Source organism: Malus domestica, chromosome 05 (genome assembly GCF_042453785.1).
Source record: "Malus domestica chromosome 05, GDT2T_hap1".
In the NCBI taxonomy this organism is placed as follows: Eukaryota; Viridiplantae; Streptophyta; class Magnoliopsida; order Rosales; family Rosaceae; genus Malus; species Malus domestica.
The window spans coordinates 9,481,962-9,507,046 of NC_091665.1; the positions used below are offsets into that span (position 1 = coordinate 9,481,962).

Below are 25,085 nucleotides of genomic sequence, written 5' to 3' on the forward strand. Positions count from 1 at the left end.
AGTGGTCTCTGGGAGCTACTAGTAGTGGGTGGAATCTCACCATGGATCATGATCATGTTGCGGGATCTTGCAACTCTCCTCCATTCTTTGATGGTAGGAATAACTCTTTCAAAATTTGAAGATTTGAGAATGCTCGAGTCCTAAACCTTCTCTGCCTTCTATGAGAATGTTGAAATGTTGACAAATGAAGCCTCCGGGTTAGGGAAACTTTTTTATGAAACAACCATTGTTCAAAATATTTTGAGATCTTTACCCAAGAAATTTCAAGCAAAGAATGCTGCCATTCAAGAGTTTCAAGACCTAAATGAGATCAAGCTTGGAAAATTGGTCAAGAAACTCATCACCTATGAGATGGAGCTTGATATGGATGAAAATGACTCCAAGAAGAGAAAAGAAGTGGCCCTTCAAATTGTTGTGAACAATGATGGTTTAAGTGACTTGTGAGGACAAACCTCAAAAGATGATCTTGCCCTACTTGTCAAACAATTTAGAAGGATTCTCAACAATAAAGGAAGAGAGTTAAAAAAGAATGGGAAGTCCTCTAGAAACTCAAATCAATCACATAGAAAGTTCACTTTTGGTAGAAAACAAGGAAAATTTACAAGTAGAAAGGACAAATCTCCCTCAAGAGAATCTGGCCTCTGCTTTTCTTGTGATGGTAGTCGACATCGTGCTACTGAGTGTCCAAACAACTGGGAATTAAGTCAGAAAATGGACAAAACAATGATGGCTACTTGGAGTGAAAGTGAAGGTGAAGGGTCTATGCATTCTGATAAGTCGTCAAATGATAAAGAAAAAATTTGTTGTTTTTGTTGCTCTAATGGAGGAAATGTCTCCAAGTGATGATAATCTTATGTTGAATGACAATGAGGAGATGATTTATGATGAGTTATGCATTAAGTATGATATAAATTCATATTTTGAAAGAAAATAATATTTTGAGGCTAATCAGAAACAGCTACTTGAGCTAAATAAGGCAAATGACAAGGGTTATTCGTCTTACCATTGAGGCTGAAAAAATTGACAAGATGCTAAGTATTAGGAAACTTTATGGTGACAAAAATGGCATTGGTTACGTGGAAAATGGCTCAAGCTCAACGAGTACGAAATCAAGATTTGTGAGAGAATCTTTTCCTATAGCACCTAAAGTCAATCCAAGCTCGAAGTCTAGATTTATTCCCACATGTCATTATTGTGGTGAATTGGGCCACATTCGTCCTAAGTGTAGGAAACTTCACTCTAGAAAGAATGATGCTTTGAAGAATCAAGTGGATCGACTAGTCAATGAAGTCAACAGAATTGCTCAACTTGTGCGGTTATCCAGTATGGAAAGTGTGAAGCCTCACTCCAACTAGGTTCAGAAAGTCTCCAACAGGTGCCTTGTTGTTCTTCATGCTCTATCTGCCACCAAACTAAATATATGGTATCTTGACAGTGGGTGCTCTCGTCACATGTATAGGGACAAGGATGCCTTCCTATCTTTTTCACCTTCAATGGTGGTGGCGTTGTTTTTGGTAGTGGAGATAAGTCCAAAATCACTTGAAAGGGTATTGTTAATATTCCAGGTCTTCCTCTGCTCATGAATTTTAGTTATGTAGAAGGGTTGAAGTCGAGTGTCATTAGCATTAGCCAGTTATGTGATGAAGTGGCGAATGAAGTTTGTTTTTCCAAGAAAATGTGTCGAATTATGGACAAATATGGAAAGAATATTCTAGTTCTTCCTAGATCTGGAGACAATTGTTACATTCTTAATGCTTCAAAGGTTGGTTATTCCCGAAAGTGCAACAAAGCTTTTGATGATGTTAGTGTGTTTTGGCATAGAAGACTTGGTCATGTTAACTTCAAAGATCTTCAAAAATTGTCTAATCGTGATATTGTTAAAGGCTTACCTCATCTTTCAATTTCTGACTCATATGTTTGTGGATCTTGTTAATTGGGAAAGCAGATCAAAGTGACTCACAAAAGACTAAATGATATTGCAACAACCAAGCCTTTACAATTAATGCATATGGATCTTATTGGTCTAATTTAAACATTGTCTATTGGATGGAAGAAATATATTCTGGTAATTGTGGATGACTACTCCAGATATACATGGGTGTGTTTCTTGAGGGAAAAATAAGATACTTTTCAACAGTTCTTCCCCGTGTACAAGGTAATGCTAAATGAATCTCTGACCAATCGTCATTCTCTTGTCAGAATCAGAACTAATCATGGCACTCAATTTGAGAATGTCTGTTTGATGAACTCACCTTAACCAACGGCATCAAACATGAATCTTTAACACATACCACTCCTTAACAAAATGGGGTTGTTGAAAGGATAAATCGTGTTCTGATTGAGATGACTAGGGTGATGTTAAATTGCAAGAATATGGCAAAACACTTTTGGGCTAAAGCCATAAATACTGCATGCTACATTTCAAATCGTTTGTTTCTCAAGCCAGGCACTGATGCGACTCCTTATGAAATCTGGAGAGGTAAAAAGCCAATATTGAAGTATTTCAGAATGTTTGGAAGTGTTTGCTATATTATGAGAGATCGAGAACACCTAGCCAAGTGTGATACTAACTGTGATGAAGAAATCTTCTTGGGGTACTCTTACACTAGCAGGGCATATAAGGTCTACCTACGAACAAAAACCATCATGGAGTCTATAAATGTTAAAGTTGATGACTCTGTTATTCCTTCTGCTCTTGATGTTGAATATGTTGATTTCTTCCCTCCTTCCTCGAACGATAATGGTGGTGTTTATGGTCAGTCAGGAGAGCAATTAGAAAGTGACGCAGAAAGTCAATCTAGCTTAAATCAAGATTCTTGCATCGTGTTTAGGGATAAACCAAAGTGGGTTGAGGTCATCAAGTTGAGGAAATTGTGGGTCTCGTTGACCAATGCGTTAAAACTCGAAGACAACTAGTTGATGAAGTTGCAAATGTTTGCTTTGTCTCCCAGATTGTGCCTAAGAATATTGAAGATGTCAATTGCCTAGATGCATTGATGATCGAAAGAGTACTTTTGGAGGAGCTTTCTCTATTGGGAAAAATTTGGTTGCTTAGCACAACAAAAAAGCAAAATTGTGTCTCTTTGTCTACTGCCAAGGCAGAGTATGTGGCTACCAAGAGCTGTTGCACTCAATTAATGTGGATGAAGTAAATGCTCAGTGATTATGGTATCTCTCAATCCACCTTTCTTATTTATTGTGACAGTATGAGTTCTATTGATATTTCCAAGAATCCTGTCCAACATTCAAGAACCAAACATATTGATATAAGGCATCATTTCATTAGAGATATTGTGAAAGGTAAAATTCTTACCTTAACCTTTGTGCCAACTAAAAAACTGCTAGCTGAAATATTCACTAAAGCCCTAGATAATCAAAAGTACGAGGATCTTCGACGGTTTATTAGTCTTTGTGATATGATTTGAATAGGTTGTATAGCCTTGCTTTCAAGAGTTGAATATTTTGTCTAGTCTCTGTGCATGTTTTGTATAGACATTTATCTCATTAGATAACCTTTTTTTCCTCTTTGTATGCATCTCTTATCTGTCATACATTGTTAGTTTATATGGATTAGCCTTGGATAATCTTTCATTGTGATGTCAAAGGTTCTTTCAATTCTTTCTTATGGCCTCTAAAAAATCATTTTTCCAATTATCCAAATCTAGTGGTGTTTTTTAATTTAATGTTGCTTTGGTCCTAATTAAGTGGTAGTGACTTTACTTTCTCTATAATCTGGACCATGTGCCAATTCTCTTCTTTTGTCCTCTCTCCAAATCAAAACAAAAATTCAAATGGGAGAGTGTCTTGTGAAAGGGATGTCTTCAAAGAAAGTATATATGATCAAATGGGAAAATCCCTTCATTTTAGCCTTCAATGCAATGTCATATGTAGCACTTCAAGATCCCCCTTTGTAGGTCATGTATCAAATTCTCTTAAAATATCAATGGTGATTCATCAAAATTTCACCTTCATTCAAATGACCTTGGCATTTCTCAAATTGGTGCCTCACTCAAAGTTCCACACCAAAGTTGGCTTTTCCTTCAAGGCTTATGCCGTACTTTTTGCGAGTCTTGTCTATTCTCCATATTATGTAGGAAGTGTTGTCTCTTAAGGTCAATGGATTATTAAAAGCTTGGTTAATCTTGAAAATGCATTTTGTTTGTACCATACTTGACCAATCCCGAAACTACCGAGCACCGGCCAACGCTATACTGTCAAGGACCCAGAAGAGTTCCCCTCCGACCAGGAGGCCAATCACTACTCGACACGTGTCAAGATTAGAAGCCAATCAGAGCGCAGCACGTGTCGACATCAAGAACCAATCATAACATGACACATGTCAATGTGACAAAGCTACAAGTTTTTCTATAAATAGGGGTCATTCCCCCACAATATGGCCTAATGCCATTTGTGTTAAATCATTCACAAGAACTCACTAAATTGAGAGCTTGATCCTTTGTACTTGTGTAAGCCCTTCACTACTAATAAGAACTCCTCTACTCCGTGGACGTAGCCAATCTGGGTGAACCACGTACATCCTGTGTTTGCTTCTCTGTCTCTATTCATTTACGTACTTATCCTCACTAGTGACCGAAGCAACCAAGCGAAGGTCACAAAACCTGACACTTTCTGTTGTACCAAAGTCTTCGCTGATTTTGTGCATCAACATTTGGCGCCGTCTGTGGGAAACGACACTTATTCCTACTCTCTTCAGCTGTGTCAAGCTGGTTTCTATCATTCGTACACTTTCTTTTGATCAGGCATCCCTCTCCAACATGGGAAGCGAAGGAAGCCACAGCACACAGAATGACACCCCCCTTGCACATAGTGCGAAACAACGAAAGAAGGAAGGAAAACGAGTTCTTCTTCAAGCTAAAGTCGATGAGTTGGAAGCTCAGAACAACAAGATAGCAATGAGGAATGAGGTCCTCCAGGAGCAATATGAGAAGCTCTTCGAGACACTCCACGAAGCTAGGCAAGCTCAGACACGCGAGCTTGTTGCCCCCGTGGAAGTCAACCATCAACTGGGTGCCCTCCAACATGGAGGGTCACATGCATTCGACATAGATATCCCTGATAGGGAACAGATTACCCCTCGATTTGATAATCAACATGAGGCTTCTCTTAACCCAGTTGCTTCGACCCGAACCATGAGAAGTGGAAGGAGACACCTCTTTGCTGAAGGGGCAGAAGGATCGAAAGCCGTCTTTCGCGATTGTCGGGATTTCCTGAAGCAACGTCGAGAGAATTCCATCCATATAAGCTCAAAGATTAATGACCCAAGGATTTCTGAGAGACTCGGTCCCCTGCCACGGCCCAAGCCGGCCACCAATTTGGGGAAGGGGCAACAAGTCCTAGAGAGACATGAGGGTACAGGGGACTCAGAGGTGTTCCGACAGACATACCCTGGAAGCCAGTACAGCGAGTCCAGGGAAAAATCACATGCCCTTGATCAAACCTTCTTAATTCCAATAGGAGATGGAGATTTACGAAAGAAAGCTCCAGTGACACATAACTCCGCTCAGGACCCCCTTGTCCTACAACTTCTTGAGGAAGTAAATAAGTTGAAGGCTGAACGTCAGGCTGAAATACCTGACTGGAACCAACCCAGGCCTGGCCCTCTTACAAGGAGGATCCTCAACACCCCCCTTCAAGCAAAGACAAAGCAAAAGCTTGGCTTGCAACTTTATACTGGAAAAGAGGACCCGATTGAGCACCTTAACCTCTTTGAGTCCACCATGGCATACCGGATGCACACCGACGAAGAGCGATGTCTTCTCTTCCCCTCCACCCTCTCTAGTGGAGCTCTAAATTGGTATTGTCGTCTTACACCTGAGACGGTAGACTCATTTGAGGAATTGAGGAAACTATTTGTTTCCCAACACATTTTCCAAACCGATCGCTTGCACTCTGCAGATGACTTGTACACTATCCGCCAGAAGGCAGACGAGTCATTACGTATGTATGCTGGCCGCTTCAGCCATGAATACTCCCGGTGTGCCGAGGCAGACGACAAGACTGCCCTCAAAGCCTTCACGGCAGGCCTACGTGATTGTTTCTTTAAATACATGATCAATGCCAATACTTGGAAGACTTACTCTGAGGTGATGGCGCAGGCTTATAACCATGCCTCCGCCGAGGCAAAGACATATCAGGAGAAACCCCCTACAACCATCCTTTATCAACAAGTGGGAGGTGGAAGCCAGACTCACCTAAATGAGAAGACCTCGACTTTCCAAACAGCAGTGGCACCTCCCCATGCCTTGCATAATGCTTCACCGAATCAACAGACATATCAATTTCAAGGCAAGAGGAAGGATTTCCATCCTCACCACTCTCCTTTCAGTAAAAAGAGTAAGGGACACTATCCCGATAACCAAGGGTATCGCCACAATAACGCTCGCCCCCAGGCAGTCAATGCAGTGGGTCAAACCCGCATCAAGATACCCCCTACCCCAAGGTATGAGACATACACGCCCTTGAATACCACATGCGCGGCCATTTACCCCAGCATAGCTCACCTGATACCAAAGCCAAAGCCGAGGCACCCAGATTACACGCCCCCGAATAACGCGGGCATGTTTTGTTGCTACCATGAGCATAACGGCCATGATAGCGAGAAATGTATCATCCTCCGTGATCGTATTGAAGCTTTGGCACGAGAAGGAAAAATTGATCAATTCCTTCTTCACCCTCAAAGGGATAACCGTAACCAACGCCAGGTGAATGTCATATATTCCATAAGCGGCGGCACACCCATATCTGAATCTTCCAATAGGGCCATGAAAAACAGTGAACGAATTCTGAGGCCTGGTCACCAAGTGTTTCACGTGGAAGACATCAGGGGAGGGAAGTATCAAAAGCCTAACTGGGATCCGATATGTTTCTACCCTGAGGAAGAAAGAGGCATCATCTACCCTCATAACGACCCATTGATCGTGGAGGCTCACATAGCCAACTTTGATGTTCGATGAATCCTCGTAGACACAGGGGCTTCGGTCAATATCATGTTTGCCGAAGCTTTCAGGGCACTCAGTGTAGCTGAACACTTGCTCGATCGCTCGATTTCTCCTCTGATAAGCTTCTCCGGTGATATCGTGCAACCCTTAGGGAGCATACATTTACCCTTTACTATTGGTACAGGCCCTTACACGGCTACCATTACCACTAACTTCCTAGTGGTTGACTGCCCAACGGCATACAATGTCATCTTTGGGCGCACAGGCATCAATGATCTCAAGGCTATGGTATCCACGCATATGCTATTGATGAAATTTCCAACCCCCCATGGCAACGGCTACATCAGAGGAGATCAGCTTAGTGCACGATCATGTTACAACACTTCAGTTAAGCAACAACACTTGCCCGGACCCAAGGAAACCCTGTCTGTACATGACCAAGTCACAAAGACCAGCCTAGATGAAGCGAACTTGGATCTTCCTGATAGCAACAATCAACCCGATGATCCTCGAGATGACTCTTTCACCCAGCAAGCCCAACCTGCTGAAGAGTTGGAAAAGGTACCTATCTCAAGAGATCATCCAGACCGCATGGTGAATATTGGCACCACATTGTCACCACCCCTTCGGTTAGCATTGATATCTTTTTTGAAAGAGAACACTGAAGTCTTCGCCTGGTCATACGAGGACATGCCAGGCATCTCTCCCGATGTCATCTGTCATCGTTTGAGTATTGACCCCAAGATCAAGCCGGTGAGACAGAAGCGAAGATCTTATGACGCTGAACGATACGAGGCAATGAAAGCAGAAGTTGAAAAACTCAAAGGCATAGGCTTTGTCCGCGAAGTCAATTACCCGACATGGGTAGCAAATGTGGTCCTTGTTAGGAAAAATCCGACCAAAGAAAGTCTTTCGCTTCAAAAGGTCTTGTGGAGGATGTGTGTTGACTACACCGACCTAAACAAAGGGTGTCCGAAAGATAGTTTCCCTCTTCCTCTTATTGACAGGCTTATAGACTCTACGGCAGGGTGTGAGCTCTTGAGCTTTATGGACGCTTATTCAGGATACAACCAGATCCTCATGAACCCCTCAGACCAAGAACACACGGCCTTCACTACTGACAGGGGACTATATTGCTATAAAGTCATGCCTTTCGGCCTAAAGAATGCAGGAGCAACTTATCAGAGACTGGTCAATTCAATGTTCGCCGAACAAATTGGGAAGAACATGGAAGTTTACGTTGATGATATGCTAGTCAAAAGCAAACATGCTGACCAACACATCACCAACCTATCTGAAACTTTCACCATTCTAAAGAGGTATCGAATGAGGTTGAACCCCAACAAATGTGCCTTCGGCGTGGGCTCTGGCAAATTCTTAGGCTTCATGATTAGCCAACGAGGCATTGAAGCTAACCCTGAAAAGATCAAAGCAATCCTCGACATGAAAGAGCCAATAACTTCAAAAGACATCCAAAGCCTTACTGGCAAGGTGGCAGCCTTAACCAGATTCATCTCTAAGGCCACAGACAGATGTGCTCCTTTCTTCAAAGCACTCAAGGGAAATAAGAAGTACATTACATGGACGGAGGAATGTGCCAAGGCATTCAGGAACCTCAAAGAGTACATGAGTAAAGCCCCTCTGCTCTCCAAACCAGAAGTTGGTGACACTCTCATCATCTATCTATCGGTTTCGGCTTCAGCAGTCAGTTCTGTTCTTATTCGAATGGACAGTGGTGTCGAACGGCCCGTCTACTACGCTAGCAAGGCCCTACAAGATGCGGAGACACGATACTCCAACATTGAGAAATTAGCTCTAGCATTGGTCATGTCTGCTTGGAAACTTCGCCCTTATTTCCAAGCACACGCCATCATCGTGCTTACCAATCACCCTCTTCGACAGATACTCTAGAGTCCTGACACGTCTGGACGAATGATCAAATGGGCGATAGCATTGGGTGAGTTTGACATCTCCTACCAACCAAAACCAGCCGAAAAAGGTCAAGCAGTAGCAGATTTCATCGCCGACTTCACATATCCTGTTGACATTGCTTCTACACCTGAAGCAGTAGCTTCATTACCATCGGAAGCTCAGAAAGTAGAATCAACGACCTCAGCATGGAGTCTGTATGTTGATGGCTCATCCAACCAACAGGGCTGTGGAGCGGGACTAGTCTTGACTACGCCCGACAAAGTAGCAATGGAGTATGCTCTTCGTTTCAAATTCAAGGCATCAAACAATGAGGCCGAGTATGAAGCCCTTCTAGCAGGATTACGTTTGGCCAAACACCTCGGGGTTAAACAAATTGATATTTTCAGTGACTCCCAATTAGTGGTCAACCAGGTTACCAACAACTTTGATGCTAAGGACAGCTCCATGGCAGCATATCTTGCGCAAACACAACTTTTGCTCAAGCACTTCCACTACCAGATCACCCAAGTTCCTCGAGCGGCAAACAGTCATGCAGACGCCCTGGCTCGCCTCGCCTCAGCTGTGGAAGACAAGATTGGAAGAAAAATTCATGTCGAACTGTTGGCAACACCAAGCACCATGGCCGCAGAAGTATGCAACTTACAACAGGGGGATAGTTGGATCACCCCGATCTATAATTTCCTTGCTCATGGCACCCTCCCAAATGATAAAGTCCAGGCTAAGCAAATTCGATACAAGTCTACCCGCTACCTGATCATCAATGATCAACTCTATAAGCGAGGTTTTAGCCTGCCATACTTAAGGTGTCTTACGCCTGCCGAGGCGGAAATCGTCCTTCGGGAAATACATGAGGGAGTCTGTGGAGATCATGCTGGATCTCGGTCTCTAGCACACAAGACTTTTCGCCAAGGATATTACTGGCCAACACTCCACCAGGATGCCATCAAAGTATCCCGCTCATGTGACAAATGTCAACGATATGCGACTATTCCTCATTCCCCTCCAGAGCCTCTTACTCCTATGATCAGCCCTTGGCCCTTCGCCCAGTGGGGACTTGATTTGATCGGCCCAATGCCGGCAGGGAAGGGCAAAGTCTGTTACGCAGTCGTTGCAGTGGACTACTTCACAAAGTGGGCCGAAGTAGAACCCTTGGCAACCATTACTGAGGCAAAGATAGAAGACTTCGTGTGGAAGAACATCCTTTGTAGATTCGGCATTCCCAATGCGATAGTCACTGACAATGGGCGACAGTTTGACAACAAGAAGTTCAGGTTGTTCTGCTCTAAGTTCAACATCAACTTATGCTTTGCCTCTCCAGCTCATCCCCAGTCTAATGGACAAGTTGAGGCCATCAACAAAATAATCAAGCGCACTTTGAAAACCAACTTGGACAAAGCTAAAGGCTGTTGGCCAGAATTTGTACCCCAAGTTCTTTGGTCATATCGCACTTCATATCGGACTTCAACAGGAGAAACTCCATTCTCACTTGCCTTTGGCACAGAGGCGGTTGTCCCTGTTGAGCTGGAGCAAGCAACATTCCGAGTCCAGAACTACATTCAAAGTGAAAATGACAAACAACTCACCCTCAACTTGGATTTAGTCGAGGAACACAGAAACCAAGCTCACTTGAGGAATGTCGCCTACAAGCAGCGCATCTCCAACTATTATGACTCTAGGGTCAAGCCTCGTTCTTTCAAAATAGGAGACTGGGTCTTAAAGAAAAGATTACTCTGCGACAGAGTCCCGAGTGAAGGCACACTTAGTCCAAACTGGGATGGACCGTATGAAGTCATTGGCATCAGTCGCCCTGGCTCTTACACACTTAGAAGCTCCGATGGCAAGACCCTTGGCCATCCATGGAACGCTGATCACTTGAAGTACTACTACAAATAGACTCACGATGTACAAGTGTTGAGCTATAGCCGTTCGGCATCCTATGTAATGAAGGCCATTTGGCAATGAATTCAATAAAGAGGTAATTTAGCCAACTCAGCCCTCACTCTTTTACATTCCTAGCAATGGAACACTCAAGTGTTGAAACCTCAAAGCAGATATATCCAACACGAAACAAAATCTAAGTATGTGTCGACAAGACTATACAAAGAAAGGAACAACCAAACAATGGCTTATATCCAAACAATAGATTTATTCATACATAGCCAAACATGCATTAATAATAGTGCAAACACTCATAAACACCTAAAATCCAAAACTCTCAAGCTTATAACATGGGCACATGTTATACACACATCAGACTACTACATCCAGAATACATGCAGATAGTAAAGACACTGCTATTCATTCTCATCTGAAGCCGAACCCCTGGCAGTATCACTCCGCGTCCTACCATCATCCTCTGCATCCCCAAGATCCTCTTCACCATGCTGAGTCTGTGCATCAGCACTACCTTCATTATCAGACTCATCTTCGCTGCTAGGATCAACAGCAAGGACAAATGTCTCGCCCTTTCGATGATGCTCATCTATATCTTCGTGGTATTTTCGAAGAATGCTCCCATCATCATAACGATCAAGGACGGCCATCCATTTCCTTTTTTCAAAGCGAGCTTCTTGAGCACAGTAGGGTTTAATAGCAAGATGAAAGGTCGAAGAACTTAAGTATTCTTGCACAGCAGCCTCCCTTTCAGTTGGAATGCTTTTCTCCAGTTCAGAAATCTCAACTAAGGCACCATCCAATTCTCCCCTAACCTTGGATACCTCCAAGGTAGCCACCTCCAACTGTTTTTTAGTTGCCTCAAGCAATTTCTTAAGCCTTAGGTTCTCACCATTTCGCCTTTTCAAGCTCTCCATGGTTTCGTCCTTCAGTTGGAGAGCCTGAGTCAAAAGTCCCTTATTCCTTCGGGCCTCGTCCACAAGCTGCTTATTCTCCTTCAGTTTTGCCTTGTACCGCTCAACCTCTTGCAGTCTGTCGTGATACTCGGCCATGACCTGCATGGCAAGACGATCATCACTACCTAAATAATGATAATAAAGAGGAAAAAGTAAGGAAATGACAAAGTAACACTCACATATGAAGACAGCTTCAACATCCGGTCGCAATCCGATTCATCCTTAGCTAAGGGCTCTCCGAGCTCATCGAAGGCGAATCGACGCCCTGCCAAGCAATTATTGATATCCCCAAAATCCTTTGGCCGCGTGGCAACCCTCAAGTCCTTCCACGGGACACTGCCAGCTCTTTCCTTGCCTTTCCCCTCATGGCGGGAACCAGGATCACTTTCCTGGACAGTGTGCTCCATAGTAAGAGGAGGAGGCAACAGTCGGCTCCCTTCTCCTGCAACTATGGCAGCAGCATTTTCAACGGCCTCGACTCCAGTCTTCCTAAAGGCAGGCCCCTTAAGGACCCCATCTTGGGACTTAGGTCTAACGGATGGTTCCCCTCGGAACTTATGAATTTTCTTATGCGGTAGGATGTCTTCCGAAGGAACTAACACTGGTGCTTTCCTTTTATTGGTGCTAGTCCCTGTTTTCTTGCTTACCTTCTCCACTGCATAAGGAAAATCAAAATAAGAAATACAACTTTCCAAATAAAGTAAGGAAAAGAGCAAAGTTTACATGAAGGATACAACTTACTCGATCGTCCCTGGCTCTCGGAAACTAAGGGTTGGAAACCGTACCGACGAAATAAGGGTCGTAGCTTGCTTAAGTGTCTATCCTCTTTGGGCACCCTCAACACCTTCTCTATGTCAGATAGCTCCTGCCCAAACAGTTTGATGGTGCCCCGCGTCACTACATGAAGCAAAGTGTTAGAAGCAAGAAAAGACCACAACAAATAGCAAATAGTACGAACGGTTGATACGTTACAACCTACAGTCTGGAAGTGAGTAAGCACACGTCGCTCAGGCGTGACACCCTTATCATACTCCCAATCATTATACAGAAAGCACCAACGGTTTTTCCATGTGTAGTATGCCTTTTTCTTACCATACACAATACGCTCTCTCTCACTCCGACATGCACACTCGGCATAACCAGTGCATGATTTTGCTGGGCGCATCTTGTAACAGTAACGCCACTGATGGAAGGAAGGCTCACACAACCCACACTCCATCCAAATGATATAAAATCCAATCAAAGTATCCCAGAAACTAGGATTGAGTTGCCCAGGTGCATATCCGATCAAAGATAACATCTTTTGCAACCACGGATGTAAAGGTAGTCTCACCCCTAAAGTCAGTAATATCTGGGTGTAGAACATAACATGACCCTGGGGAGGCTCAGAAGGCCATTCTTCATCATGTACCAAACGTATCCCTACACTACGAGGGATATTACATGACTGCCTTAGCGCCTCAACCTGCTTCTCATTATCTAACAAGTTATTCTTTAGATGGTCTGCTGTGAACTCAGAGCGAACTATGGGTATGGCATCAAAAACAACCCCCTCACCCAACGCCATGGAGGAAGAACTAGCAATAGCTAAAGTTTGACGGTTGGGAAGATCATCCAATGTTTCTCTAGTACAGGACTCTAACAAAGACCCTGAAGACTCCGACATTGCAGACTCAGACTTAGAGCTAAAGTTAGAAGAGCCCTCATCACTAGAACTTCCAGGCTCTGACATCTACAATAAGAAGAAACAAATTCTATCACTACATGCATGATCAAAACATAAGGAAGTTCCTATATTACCCACATGAAGATGGTGCAAAGCGATGCCGGAACCCTTCTCAATCAGAAAGCAATCCGTCTTCCACAGTCACTACAAAACAAGCAAATGAAGACCGTGTCAAGCGCCAAAAAAAAAAAAAAAAAAAAACAGCTTCATCCAAAAAGCTTCACCCGAAAAGCTTCACCTCCAAAACTTCACCCAAAAAGCTTCATCCAAAAAGTTTCACCCAAAAAGCTTCACCTAAAAAAGCTTCACCCAAAAAAAAAACTTCACCTCCAAAAAGCTTCACCCAAAAAGCTTCACCTAAAAAAGCTTCACCCACAAAGCTTCACCTAAAAAGCTTCACCATCAAAGCTTCACCTAGAAAGCTTCAACACCAAAGCTTCACCTACAAAGCTTCAACACAAAACCTTGCTCCAAATAAACAAATTTTGTTCACAAAACCCAAGATGCCCTTGAACTTGTACAAAAACACTTGGGTAAACATAAACATTTTTTGTTTTACACCCACAAGGGCCCAAAATCTTCCTTCTTATTTATTCACTTATATATGTTCCCAAACATATTATAATAGATCCAACAACAAGCCAAAGTCCCAGGTTTCTTAATGGACAAAAGTACAAGCAATTCATCAATAATGAAGGTGCTACAAAAATTGGAATCTGCCCCAAAATAGAAATCCAACCCAAGAGACTTTTTCTCTCTCTCCCTCTTCCGCCTCCTTTCATCTATCAAATTTCTGCAACCTCTGCTCTTCTCCAATGGAGCTGAATTTTGGACACCCTATAGTTTTTGAGCATATGAACAACTTTCAAGAAGGAACCATTTCTGTTTGAGCGACGGAAATTAAAGTGTTGAAGCTCCAAACATGACAGTCGGATTCTTGCAGATTTCGAAGCTGCTGTGATGTTTCGAAGATCTGGAAATATTTAACCATTAGTTCATTCTGAATTTTTGATATGTTATGAAAGAGACGATGAGGAACAACTTCAATGAAGAAAGCATGCTGATCTGAACAATAGAAAATGGATTTTCGAAGCTCACAACAAATCTGACGGGTTGACAGAAAAATAATAACCAGTCATTCATCATACCTGAATTGCTTGAGTTATACAGCTCCGAGGGATCTCAATTTTGGATATGTTGTAGTTCACAAGTTAAGGAACAACTTCGATGAAGAAAGTATGTTGATCTGAGCAAGAGAAAATGGAGTTTTTGAAGCTCACAACAAGTCTGACGCGTTGATATACAAATGACGAACAATCACTCATCATACCTGAATTTCTGGAGTTGTACTGCTCCGATGGATCTCCAATTCGGATATGTTGTAGTTCACGAGCTAAGGAACAACTTTCATGAAGATGGTTTTGCGATCTGAGCCACAGAAAATGGTGTTATATTGAAGAAAAGCTAAAGGTAGACTAAAGGAAAGCAAAAATGGTAAAGCAAAGCAAAAGAAAAGCTAAAGGAAGACAAAATCATGGCACATGATAATGAGTCATACCCTACCCCTCATTGGATTCGAATACACCCATCCTCCAAAATCATGACAAAGGCCACATTATAGATATCTGTACAAACATTCCAAAGAAAAAGGGAGGGAGTAAAAAAAAAAAAAAAAAAAAAAAAAAAAAAAAAAGGCCTAGGCCTCCACTTCTTTGGGCCTAACACATCTTCATAACAAAAAAAACAATATATGAAGAAAGAGCCCTGGGTTACCACTTCGAAAAGAAACAAGTGAAGTTTTCCTACTCATGACATTGATTACTAGCTAGACACCTCATTCGGCAACTCTCTTCGCCTGAAGACTTGGGGGACTCCCACCATATGCTACTGCACCTTGATACTCGGCAGTCTCACAACCACTCAGTGACTTGGATTTTTCAAGTCTCCAACCGAGAAGTTTTCCTCACTCGGGAAATTAAGGGAACACTACCTCAAACTACATGCTTCACTCACAAAGCTTCAACAATACAGGTTTCAACAAAAGCAAAAATTCAAAGAACTTTATGAAGAAGACTTTGGTGTATTTAACACAATATGTTGAAATGAAGCAAAGCTTATTTATTAATATTTTCGATAAGCCACAAATATGTACATATACATGAGTCAAAATAAACAAACAAAAGGGAGCCTTCACAAAGGTTGCTTAGGGGAAGTCTCAGTAGTCGGTAGAGCCCCAGAAAGAGAAAGCACCGGAGGGTGGTTATCCGGAGCCTCAGTACTTGACAAAACCCCAGAAGGAGGAGGCATTGGAGGTTCATCATTTGAAGCTTCATTACCAGGTACAGCCCCAGAGGACGAAGGCAATAAATGCCTTTGGAACAAACCCACAAACCGCTGATGATCAAGTAAAACCTTACCATCAGATTCCTTCATCTGGTCAAGCTTCCTCTTCATGTTTGTAGCATAGTCATGGGCGAGCCGGTGCAACTGCTTATTCTCATGCTTGAGCCCTCTAATCTCCTGTTTGAGACTCATCACTTCAGCAGCCAATGATTCAACTTGGCGGGTTCTAGCAAATAGGCGTTGGGCCATATTAGACACAGAACCTGCACACTGAACACTAAGAGCCAGAGAGTCCTTAACAGCCAACTCATCAGACCGTTTGGAAAGTAGTCTGTTATCTTTGGGAGTGAGAAGGTTCCTGGCCACCACTGCAGCGGTCATATCATTCTTCATCACAGAATCCCCAACGGTAAGAGGACCAGTAGGGGATATGAAGGATGGGCGCCATATGTTATCTGGAGAAGGCGTGGCTGTCTCTTCTCCAAGGTTCAAGTCAAAACGACGGTCGGAGGGTCCAGACATTTTCAAATGTGTTGAAGAGGGAAGAGGTCAGACAAATCAAGATCTTAGAAGTGCAAGAAATGAGCTTCTACTGGTAGAGATTCAAGTGTGCTGTGGAACTTAATGCCAGCCTCTATAAAAATCTGCACTCGACGGAGCTTCAGAAATCGAAGAGGCGTTTGCTTTCTCAAAAGCTGGGCTGCTCAGAGACCACGAGGGCCGATCTCAGAAATCAAAGAAGCACCTGCTTTTTCAGCCTCGTCAGCACTGTCACATGCACACTCAGCTTTGCGGAAATTACGGGCAATCTGTCGAAGATTTCTGGTGAAGTAGAAAGCACGTGAATCTTACTGTTCAATCACCGCTCTCCATATGCACCATCAACTCCTCGAGTACCACATATAACTTTGTCAAAGATCTCTGACAAAGTTTAGGCACGAGAATTTCGAAGTTCCAGCTACCCTACTATTACCCATAAGGGTAAAGGAACAACACCACTGCTTGACAACTGGAAAGTCCCTATGTGTGTCGACCTCCGTGTTTTGCGGCAAGACAGGTTGGCAAGAACGTCCAACCTTTACTCACATTCGAGAAAAGACTCCCAACATAATTACTTTCTCAAAAACCGGAGTAGCACCGCTTTCCGAATCTCGAGAGTCAGATCCTCGACAGGATTGCTTGTTCGAAAACCGAAGAGGCACAACTCTCAGAACTTCGAGAGCCAGATTTCCTTAGATAAAGCTTGTCTGTAATCTTCACACGTAACATCAGCTTTCCAGATACCACATACCACTTTTTCAAAGTGCTCTGACAAAATTAAAACACGTGAAGCTGGCAGCTCCCACTACATTGCTGTGACCAAGAAGGGTAAAGGAATAGCATTACTACTTGTTATTGGGAAATCCCTATATACATTGACCTCCCTCCTCAACGGACAGGCAAACCTGCAAAAATGCTCAACCCTTTCTCGCATTCGAAAAGGCACCCTCAACATAACCTCTCGAAATACTCAGCTTTATTTCCCCCCGATAATACCTCAGCAAATAAGCCACACCAAGAACAAGAGTATCTCATATCATCAGGGTCGAAAGCAAGAGTATCCCATATCATGCTTTCTCCCTGTCTTTGTCTTTGTCCTTGTCCACACCTGCAGGACAAGGAGAAAGAGAGCAGTCAGTCGGAACCTGAAATCAAACCTCCAATTTGGAACTGACTGCCTGGAGCCTTTGCCTGGTTGCTTACTTAGCATTGCTCTCGAGTACTCATCCTCAACTGCTGTCAAGGTCACGAATTCCACCGGCAAATACCTCATGACAGTTGATCAGATATTGGCTCTTTACACTGAAGCTGCCAAGCATGGATGAGTCACTATGAAGGAATGTTCTGAAGGACCATTTAAATGCAAAGGTTGCACACCACTTCTGCCATGCAAAAGATGGAAGCAGAAGGTTCAACGGTGAGCTGAAACAGATCACTACAGCACGACACCTTTCCATACCACATTCATTATTCCGTCAACAGCAAAAGTATCCCATATCATCAAGGTCGAACGTACTCTAGATTTGATGGACTTGTTTTGACCCTCAAATTTTTGAGTCGGCCTTATACTCTGAAGGGCACCAGAAAACCCTCCAGCACAGTTCAAGAATAAGCCTGTGGAAAGTTACTTCTTCAAAAGCAAAAGTATCTCATATCATCTCTTATCCATTTTCTTCTCCTTATCCTGGCAGTTGAATGAGAGACAAGGAGAAGGAGAACAATCAACCGGAAGTCGAAGTCAAACCTCTGATCCTGGGTTGCTTACTTGGAAGTTTGACTGCTTACCTTGTCTGTCACCTCTTTCGGCAGATCTCCTAGCTCGGCGACTTGGGGGACTCCTACTATAGGGTTTGTATCGCACTTGACCAAGCCCGAAACTACAAGTAAGCTTCAAAGTGAAATTGATACATTACCTTGTGCATCTTCATCAGCTAAATACACCATTCCCGGATGGAGGAAAGGTACTTCCAGAGAAGGGCAGATGAAGATCAGACCACACTTCGGTACTTAGAAGTTTCGTGATTACTCAAGGGATTGGATCTTGCAAGTCCCCAACCGAGGAGTTTCCCTCACTCGGGAACTTAGGGGAGCACTGTTTGTACCATACTTGACCAATCCCGAAACTACCGAGCACCGGCCAACGCTATACTGTCAAGGACCCAGAAGAGTTCCCCTCCGACCAGGAGGCCAATCACTACTCGACACGTGTCAAGATTAGAAGCCAATCAGAGCGCAGCACGTGTCGACATCAAGAACCAATCATAACATGACACATGTCAATGTGACAAAGCTACAAGTTTTTCTATAAATAGGGGTCATTCCCCCACAATATGGCCTAATGCCATTTGTGTTAAATCATTCACAAGAACTCACTAAATTGAGAGCTTGATCCTTTGTACTTGTGTAAGCCCTTCACTACTAATAAGAACTCCTCTACTCCGTGGACGTAGCCAATCTGGGTGAACCACGTACATCCTGTGTTTGCTTCTCTGTCTCTATTCATTTACGTACTTATCCTCACTAGTGACCGAAGCAACCAAGCGAAGGTCACAAAACCTGACACTTTCTGTTGTACCAAAGTCTTCGCTGATTTTGTGCATCAACACATTTGAGATTAAATGCCTGGTTCTATGATTTCCAGATAAATGTCACCAATCATATCCCCTTATCTTGATACATCACAGTTGCATCACGAACAAATGTTCATCTCTATATTACTACCTTTGTATGCCTTTGATGAGTTGTCTCTTTAGAATTGCATTGCATATTATTTTGTCAAACACTTGTCTTTTCAATATCTCTTGGAAACATCGATATTCAAACTACTTTCTATTCTCCCTTTCATGGCTTGTGTTTTAGCTATTGTTTATTGGTGCAAAGATTCAACTGTTATCTTGATCTCTATCATCTTAATGAGCTGCCTTCGGTTGTTTAGGTACATTTGTCTATGCCTATGCTCAAATTTATGTTTCAATGAACATCTTCGTTTCTTGTTGAGTCATTGTCCCTCGTCAGAAAAATGAAGTCATGATTTTAGGATTATGGGGGAGTGTGTTTTCATGAAGAGCATCATTTATGGGGGAGTTAAATCACAACGCATGCATCTTTTTGTGCTTACTTGTTGCTAGTCTCATTGATCTATTGCAGCACCTTGCTTGGGCTTATCCATATGATCTATTGCAAATTCTTTATCCGTTTTGCTCTTGTTGTTCATGTCATGTGTTTTTGCAACAAATTTAACTATTCTATGCGTTTTCCACCTTGTCATTGTCTTACCATGACAAAATGGGGGAAAAAATTTTCGTTGTGTTTCATACCTAGCAAGCCTTTTCTTACCTATGATAAATTTCACTTGTTCTTGTCAAGAGTTTCATATGTAGGCTCATATGCAGGATTTATTCCTTGGCTCTTCTCTTGAGTTTGGGGGAGTGAAATCAGTTCTAGGCTTGGAGTATTTTGTCAAGGAAAGCCAAATGGGGAGATTGTAAAGACTAGTTTTAAGTGTTTGGGTTTCCTTGTCAAATATTGTATTTGTGAACCACATGCTCAATTTAGTTCTAGAGTACATTATCTGATTTGGTAAAGGAAAGCCAAATGGGGAGATTGTAAAGTTTAGTTTTAAGTGTTTGGGTTTCCTTGTCAAATATTGTATTTGTGAACCACATGCTCAATTTAGTTATAGACTACATTATTTGATTATGGGATGTTGCTACTGAAATTAAATGTTCAAGGACGTGGCTCACCTTACGTCAAAGGTTTGTTCATGCATGTGCATCTCATATCTCTATTTGTGTTGCATTTTGTCTAGGTTAAATGTCTAGTTAGTTTTGTGCGCTAACTTCCACCTGTCTAGGCACACAAATTAAGACAGCCCACATAGGCTGACTTACACCTTTCTGATGGTAGTCAGTTGTTGGCTATTGATCTGCCTAGATTTCTTTTGCAGTCGACAAGTGTCCTTGGGACATGTTGGTTGATAGAAAATCAGATTTCCTTGGGTATATTTGTTCCCTAGGGTTTCATTTAGTCCTTAGGTGTTCAGAACTTATTTTAGAGAGAGAGTGCCTTCAAAGCTTTGAGCTTAGCTCTTCTTCATTTTTGGAACCCTAGCTACAAGACCAAGTTCATGCATTAAACACCTAATCATTGTATATTAGGGTTGCATTGTTTTAAGGTTTTGAATTAAGTTTTTGGTCTGGTTTTAAGCTTTAAATCTCTTTTTAGACCAAGCATTTAGATTCAAGTTAGATTTTTAGACCAAGCATTTAGATTTTTCCAGATTATATATGCACATCATAACATTATATCATTTCATTGATCGTGTTGATATCGGTTCCACAAGGTGAAGAGCTCATGAGGAGTTGCCACTTAGTGAAGACCGAAGGAGTTCATCTTGTGTAAAGTAATGTTGCACAAAGGAAAAGCCACTCTGTAGATATGGATATAGGAATTGAGCTTGTGTGGCATTTCTATGAACCTTGTTTACACTAGTGGACAGGATTGAGAGTCTCCGGTTTTTTAACCCAGAGGTGGGTTTTTCGAGCCAAAAACATCCCATGCAATTTATCGCTTTTCAAGATTACTTATCTTACTCTTTGCTTCTGATATATGTTCATCATTATTGGCAAATAGATAAGCCCTGCAACTAAGATTGTCAGAGTTAAAATGTGCATTGAACTGGATCTTCATTGATGTGAGAATTAACTTGACACACAAATTAAACCCTATTGATGACAATTGTAACAAAGATGTAAGTAGGCATCATTCTAGACCGGGGATTAACTAGGGATGCTAATCTACTAAAAACTGACTTAAAAACACAAAATTAATCTTAAAAACAGAAAACTAGACTTTAAGACTCTTAACTAGACTTATATGACTCAAAACAAACTAAACTAACTCAAAACAGCACAAAACAATCAAAAAGACTCAAAACTGACTCTGAAGAGTTATTTGGATGAATTTAAGACTTACTTAACTCAAAACACTAATTTGGACAGATTTATACAAGTTTCTAACTAAACTAACACACTTAATTAAAGGGGGGATTGTTTTGAAGAAATTAAAACTAAAACAAAGAACTTGCAAAAACAAAGCAATTTAAAAACGAATTTAAGTGAATTCAAGAGTGAAAAGCTAGTTAGAGGGTCCGTCTCCACACATGACATATGCAAACATAAACCAATTTCCTGTATTGTTCCTTTAAACCATGAATGACAACACCCCAAGTTAACCGTGACAGCACAAATTAACCATCAGATTTTCCTTATTTCATTGAATTGAACGGGATATGCATCACAACCAAATTATCCTTATCAAGTCCCCTAACTATGAAAAGCATGATAGAAAACATATCAAAGGTCATTAAGTTCTTTGAAAAGCATAAGTATTGACGAGGCATTCGTAACTATGAAAAGCATGATACTCCTGCCAAGGATTTTACTTAACACGATTGTGACTAGCAACCTTTACTACTTATGAATATAAGTTCGTAACGATTAGGTGAAACTCCATTATACTCTAGCATCAAATTTATGCAGGCAAACTAAGTATGCATCCTCAATTAACATACATAAACAAGTTTTGATAACGCAGATAAACAAATCATACTCAAGACTTTAGAAACAATAACTGGATGTAATCAATTAATATAAAGCATATAATCATGGCTTCGAATTCAACTCCAACTAAAAAAAAGAGATTAGATCCTCATGTCTTTAAAAATATAAAACCAAATTAAAAGCAACATTGAAACAAATCTAAGGATAGAAAGAACCAAGAACGTCCCAGCAGCTCCAATGGCAGATTTCGAACTCTCCCTTGGATTGCAAGCCTCGGCATAAGCTTCTCCTTCTCCTTCCTCCACGCAAGTGCACCTTTAAAACTCTCTGAAATCTCTCAATTATATCTGAATGTATGCGGGTGCATGGGTGGTTTGATTTATGCGGTAGGGATGTGTATTTATAGGCTGAAATACATGGCACAATCCCTAACGATTTGGATTTCACAATCCTTGAGGAAAAAGACTAGGGTTTGACAAAAATCCAAAAGGAAAAGGATTAAGGTTTCCAGCAGATTCTAAGTCTTCTAGAACAAGGAAAAACGCCAGATTTATAGGGTCTTCTAGAAAGGGTGGTCACGGCACCAATTTAGGTATTCTAGAACATACGGGTGCGGCATGAATGTAGGGAAAGGATAGGCCTTCTAGAAATCAGGTTTTTAGGTCATTTTCCAGCTGGATTTAAGGCACAAACTGATTTAGATAAGATAAGATAGCATAAAGCTAGATTAGGCAAGGATAAGATAAGATAAGGTTTGTTTGAATAAGATAAGGTTGGATAATGTTTTGGATAATGTTCCTTCTTTTGAGCTGATTCTTTATCTTCTTTGTCTTGGATTTATTTTCTTCATCTTTTCAGCACATTCCTAGCCTCTTGAACTTCCAATTCGTCCATCCATCTTGCTCCATTCATAAGTTATCCATTTGATGCCCAAAACTGCTTCAAAATGCTCCAAATTGCACTTTCTTGCCAACTTTGTCATTTAGACCTACAAACACACGAAAATAGCTTAAAACACTATAATAAACACAAACTAACTATGAAAATGCAAGAAAACAAGCTAATTAAGTCACATAAATATGCTCTTATCATTCGTTAACCAGGAACATTTCAGTAAACTGAGCCTTGAATTGACTACTTCCGCTATGAGTAAACTAACATATATGATCTTAATTGACTAGTCAGACAAGGACGTATATAGATTAAATTGCAGGTTATTCTATCTGGTACCAATTTTAGATGTCCTATTGAAACTCGCCTAATCTTCTGGTTAAGGGATGCCCGTGAGAATATTTAAGGACACGGCGCATCACAACTCATCCACGGTGTCCTAAACAGTCATGCCAAAGCAAAACTTCAAGTGCAATACCTAAGGTAGGGACGGCCACGTAGTGGTTCTCTATGGAGTGGATGGTTGTAGTGTACAAACCACTCAGGAGATGCTCTAACTTCTTTAAAATAAGTTTATGGCCATATTCATACGAAGTGATGCACATAAATTCAACTCCGTTTTCTACAGAGGTTTTAGCATGATAATTATTATCTCAAATGCCTTTAAAGCTCAACAACATTCTTCAGGAACATAGAGAATGAATGGTCTCTTTAATGGTATTCAGTGTCATTGGACAACACAATACGGGCATGTGCATATCCTTTGATCATGTTAGATGAGCCTGAGAAGGTTTTTAGAGGTAGCACATATCTCCATCCATGATGTCTAATGCTTTGCCCTTATTCTTGAAGTTCGAGGCTTTAGGAGCAAGGTTAGAACACTTCGGGGCTCGTTTTCCTCCCTTAAATCAGCCTTGACTTTATCGACTTTAGTGGGATAGCTTCATGTCGCGCCTACCATGCTTAGAACGGTGGCTCGGACATCAATTATCACTACTGTGTGCTTTAGGTGCAGCAATTGAGCCAGTAAGTCAAGCTTAATGATTCTTCATCAACAACTGATTTTGTTTTTCAGCAATAAGTAAAATAGAGATCAAATTTAAAAACTTAGTGAATTTCTGAGCCCTATATTATTCTGGAGGACAATATTGGTCACAAAGAATGTCGAATAGGTATTCTCTAGGAAATCCTCTTCGATCAAGTCCTCATTACAAAACTTGACAAGTGATCTGATTTGACAAACTTCATAATTGTATTCATTCATAGACTTAAAGTCCTGGAAGTGCAAATACTGCCAATCATGTCTTACTTCAGGTAAGAAGATATCTCTTTGGTAATAAAAAAGATCCGCCAAAGTGACCTATAAAGCTCATGGATCTTCCTTAGCGAGGTACTTGGTTTGCAATGTGTCATGAATATGCCTTCGAAGGAAGATCATAGGGGTGGCTTTCTCAGCTTCGCCAACCAGGTCATCTATCTCAGGTTCAATAGTTGCTCTAAGGCTCTTCACAATGAGGTAGAGCTTCATATCTTGGACCCATTTTAGGTAGTTTCTTCCGAAAACCTTTAAAACAGTAATGTCGAGTTTGTTCAAATTCGACATACTCCTGTAAAAAAATAAATGGATAAGATTGTGGTTAGTGCAATGGAGACAAGATCTATCAATCCATTCACTTGGGAGTAGAATATTCGAGTTCTATTAGACATGTATTGGTTTAAATTTACATGGAAAACTTTGAGTTTTCATGCATGTATGTTTTAAGAAAACTTTGGGTTTTCAAAGCATATTATTCGAAATTTTGGGTTCAAAATTTATGAACTTCCGGTTCATGGGTTTCTCTAAGCAAACGCAATATATATAGAAAAATATGCAACAAATAAATGTATGTAGGTCTTCAGGCCTACGATTGATGAATTGACAATTTTCCGTTATTGAGCTTCGGGCCAGTAAGGAGTAATAGGCAAAAAATATAAATCCAATAATGCCTAAAAAGAAATCAAGCTATGAAAATCGGTGGTCCAAAATTGAACCAAAGCCTAAACAAGTTGAAATTGTGAAAATTGTGGAGACCGGGCCAATAAATTAGGCTAGGATCAAGTCGAGCCGAACTGGGTGAAGGTTGTAGGAAGTACGGCTATGCAGGGTAGCAAACCAAAGGCTCACTGGAGGAGCGATCTAGTGCTTTGTAGGTGTAAGGACACCGAAACCCTACAGACTAGTGTCATGGGCTTCTACAAATGAGCCTAAAAACGGAAAAAAATAAATAAATAATTAAAAAAATTA

The 25,085-nt window shown here is 41.5% G+C and overlaps 1 protein-coding gene and 1 long non-coding RNA gene across 3 annotated transcripts; both read right to left on the reverse strand.

Annotated features, from left to right (window-relative positions):
* Positions 1-11,083: 11,083 nt before the first annotated feature.
* Positions 11,084-13,638, reverse strand: LOC139196377 (uncharacterized). 2 transcript variants are annotated; one of them, XM_070822235.1, is made up of 4 exons: positions 13,545-13,638; positions 12,482-12,637; positions 11,920-12,395; positions 11,084-11,839 (listed from the first exon to the last, which is right to left on the reverse strand). In XM_070822235.1, coding segments are annotated over exons 2-4 (1,131 nt in total). In that variant the 5' UTR covers positions 12,483-12,637; positions 13,545-13,638; the 3' UTR covers positions 11,084-11,185. The 2 variants fall into 2 exon arrangements, with proteins under 2 accessions (XP_070678336.1, XP_070678335.1); XM_070822234.1 differs by lacking the exon at positions 13,545-13,638 and having other exon boundaries at positions 12,482-12,921.
* A 654-nt stretch (positions 13,639-14,292) lies between these two features.
* LOC139196378 (uncharacterized) lies at positions 14,293-14,937 on the reverse strand. Its single transcript, XR_011581213.1, has 3 exons — positions 14,797-14,937; positions 14,615-14,712; positions 14,293-14,439 (listed from the first exon to the last, which is right to left on the reverse strand). It is a non-coding gene; the product is annotated as an uncharacterized lncRNA (long non-coding RNA).
* Positions 14,938-25,085: the final 10,148 nt, after the last annotated feature.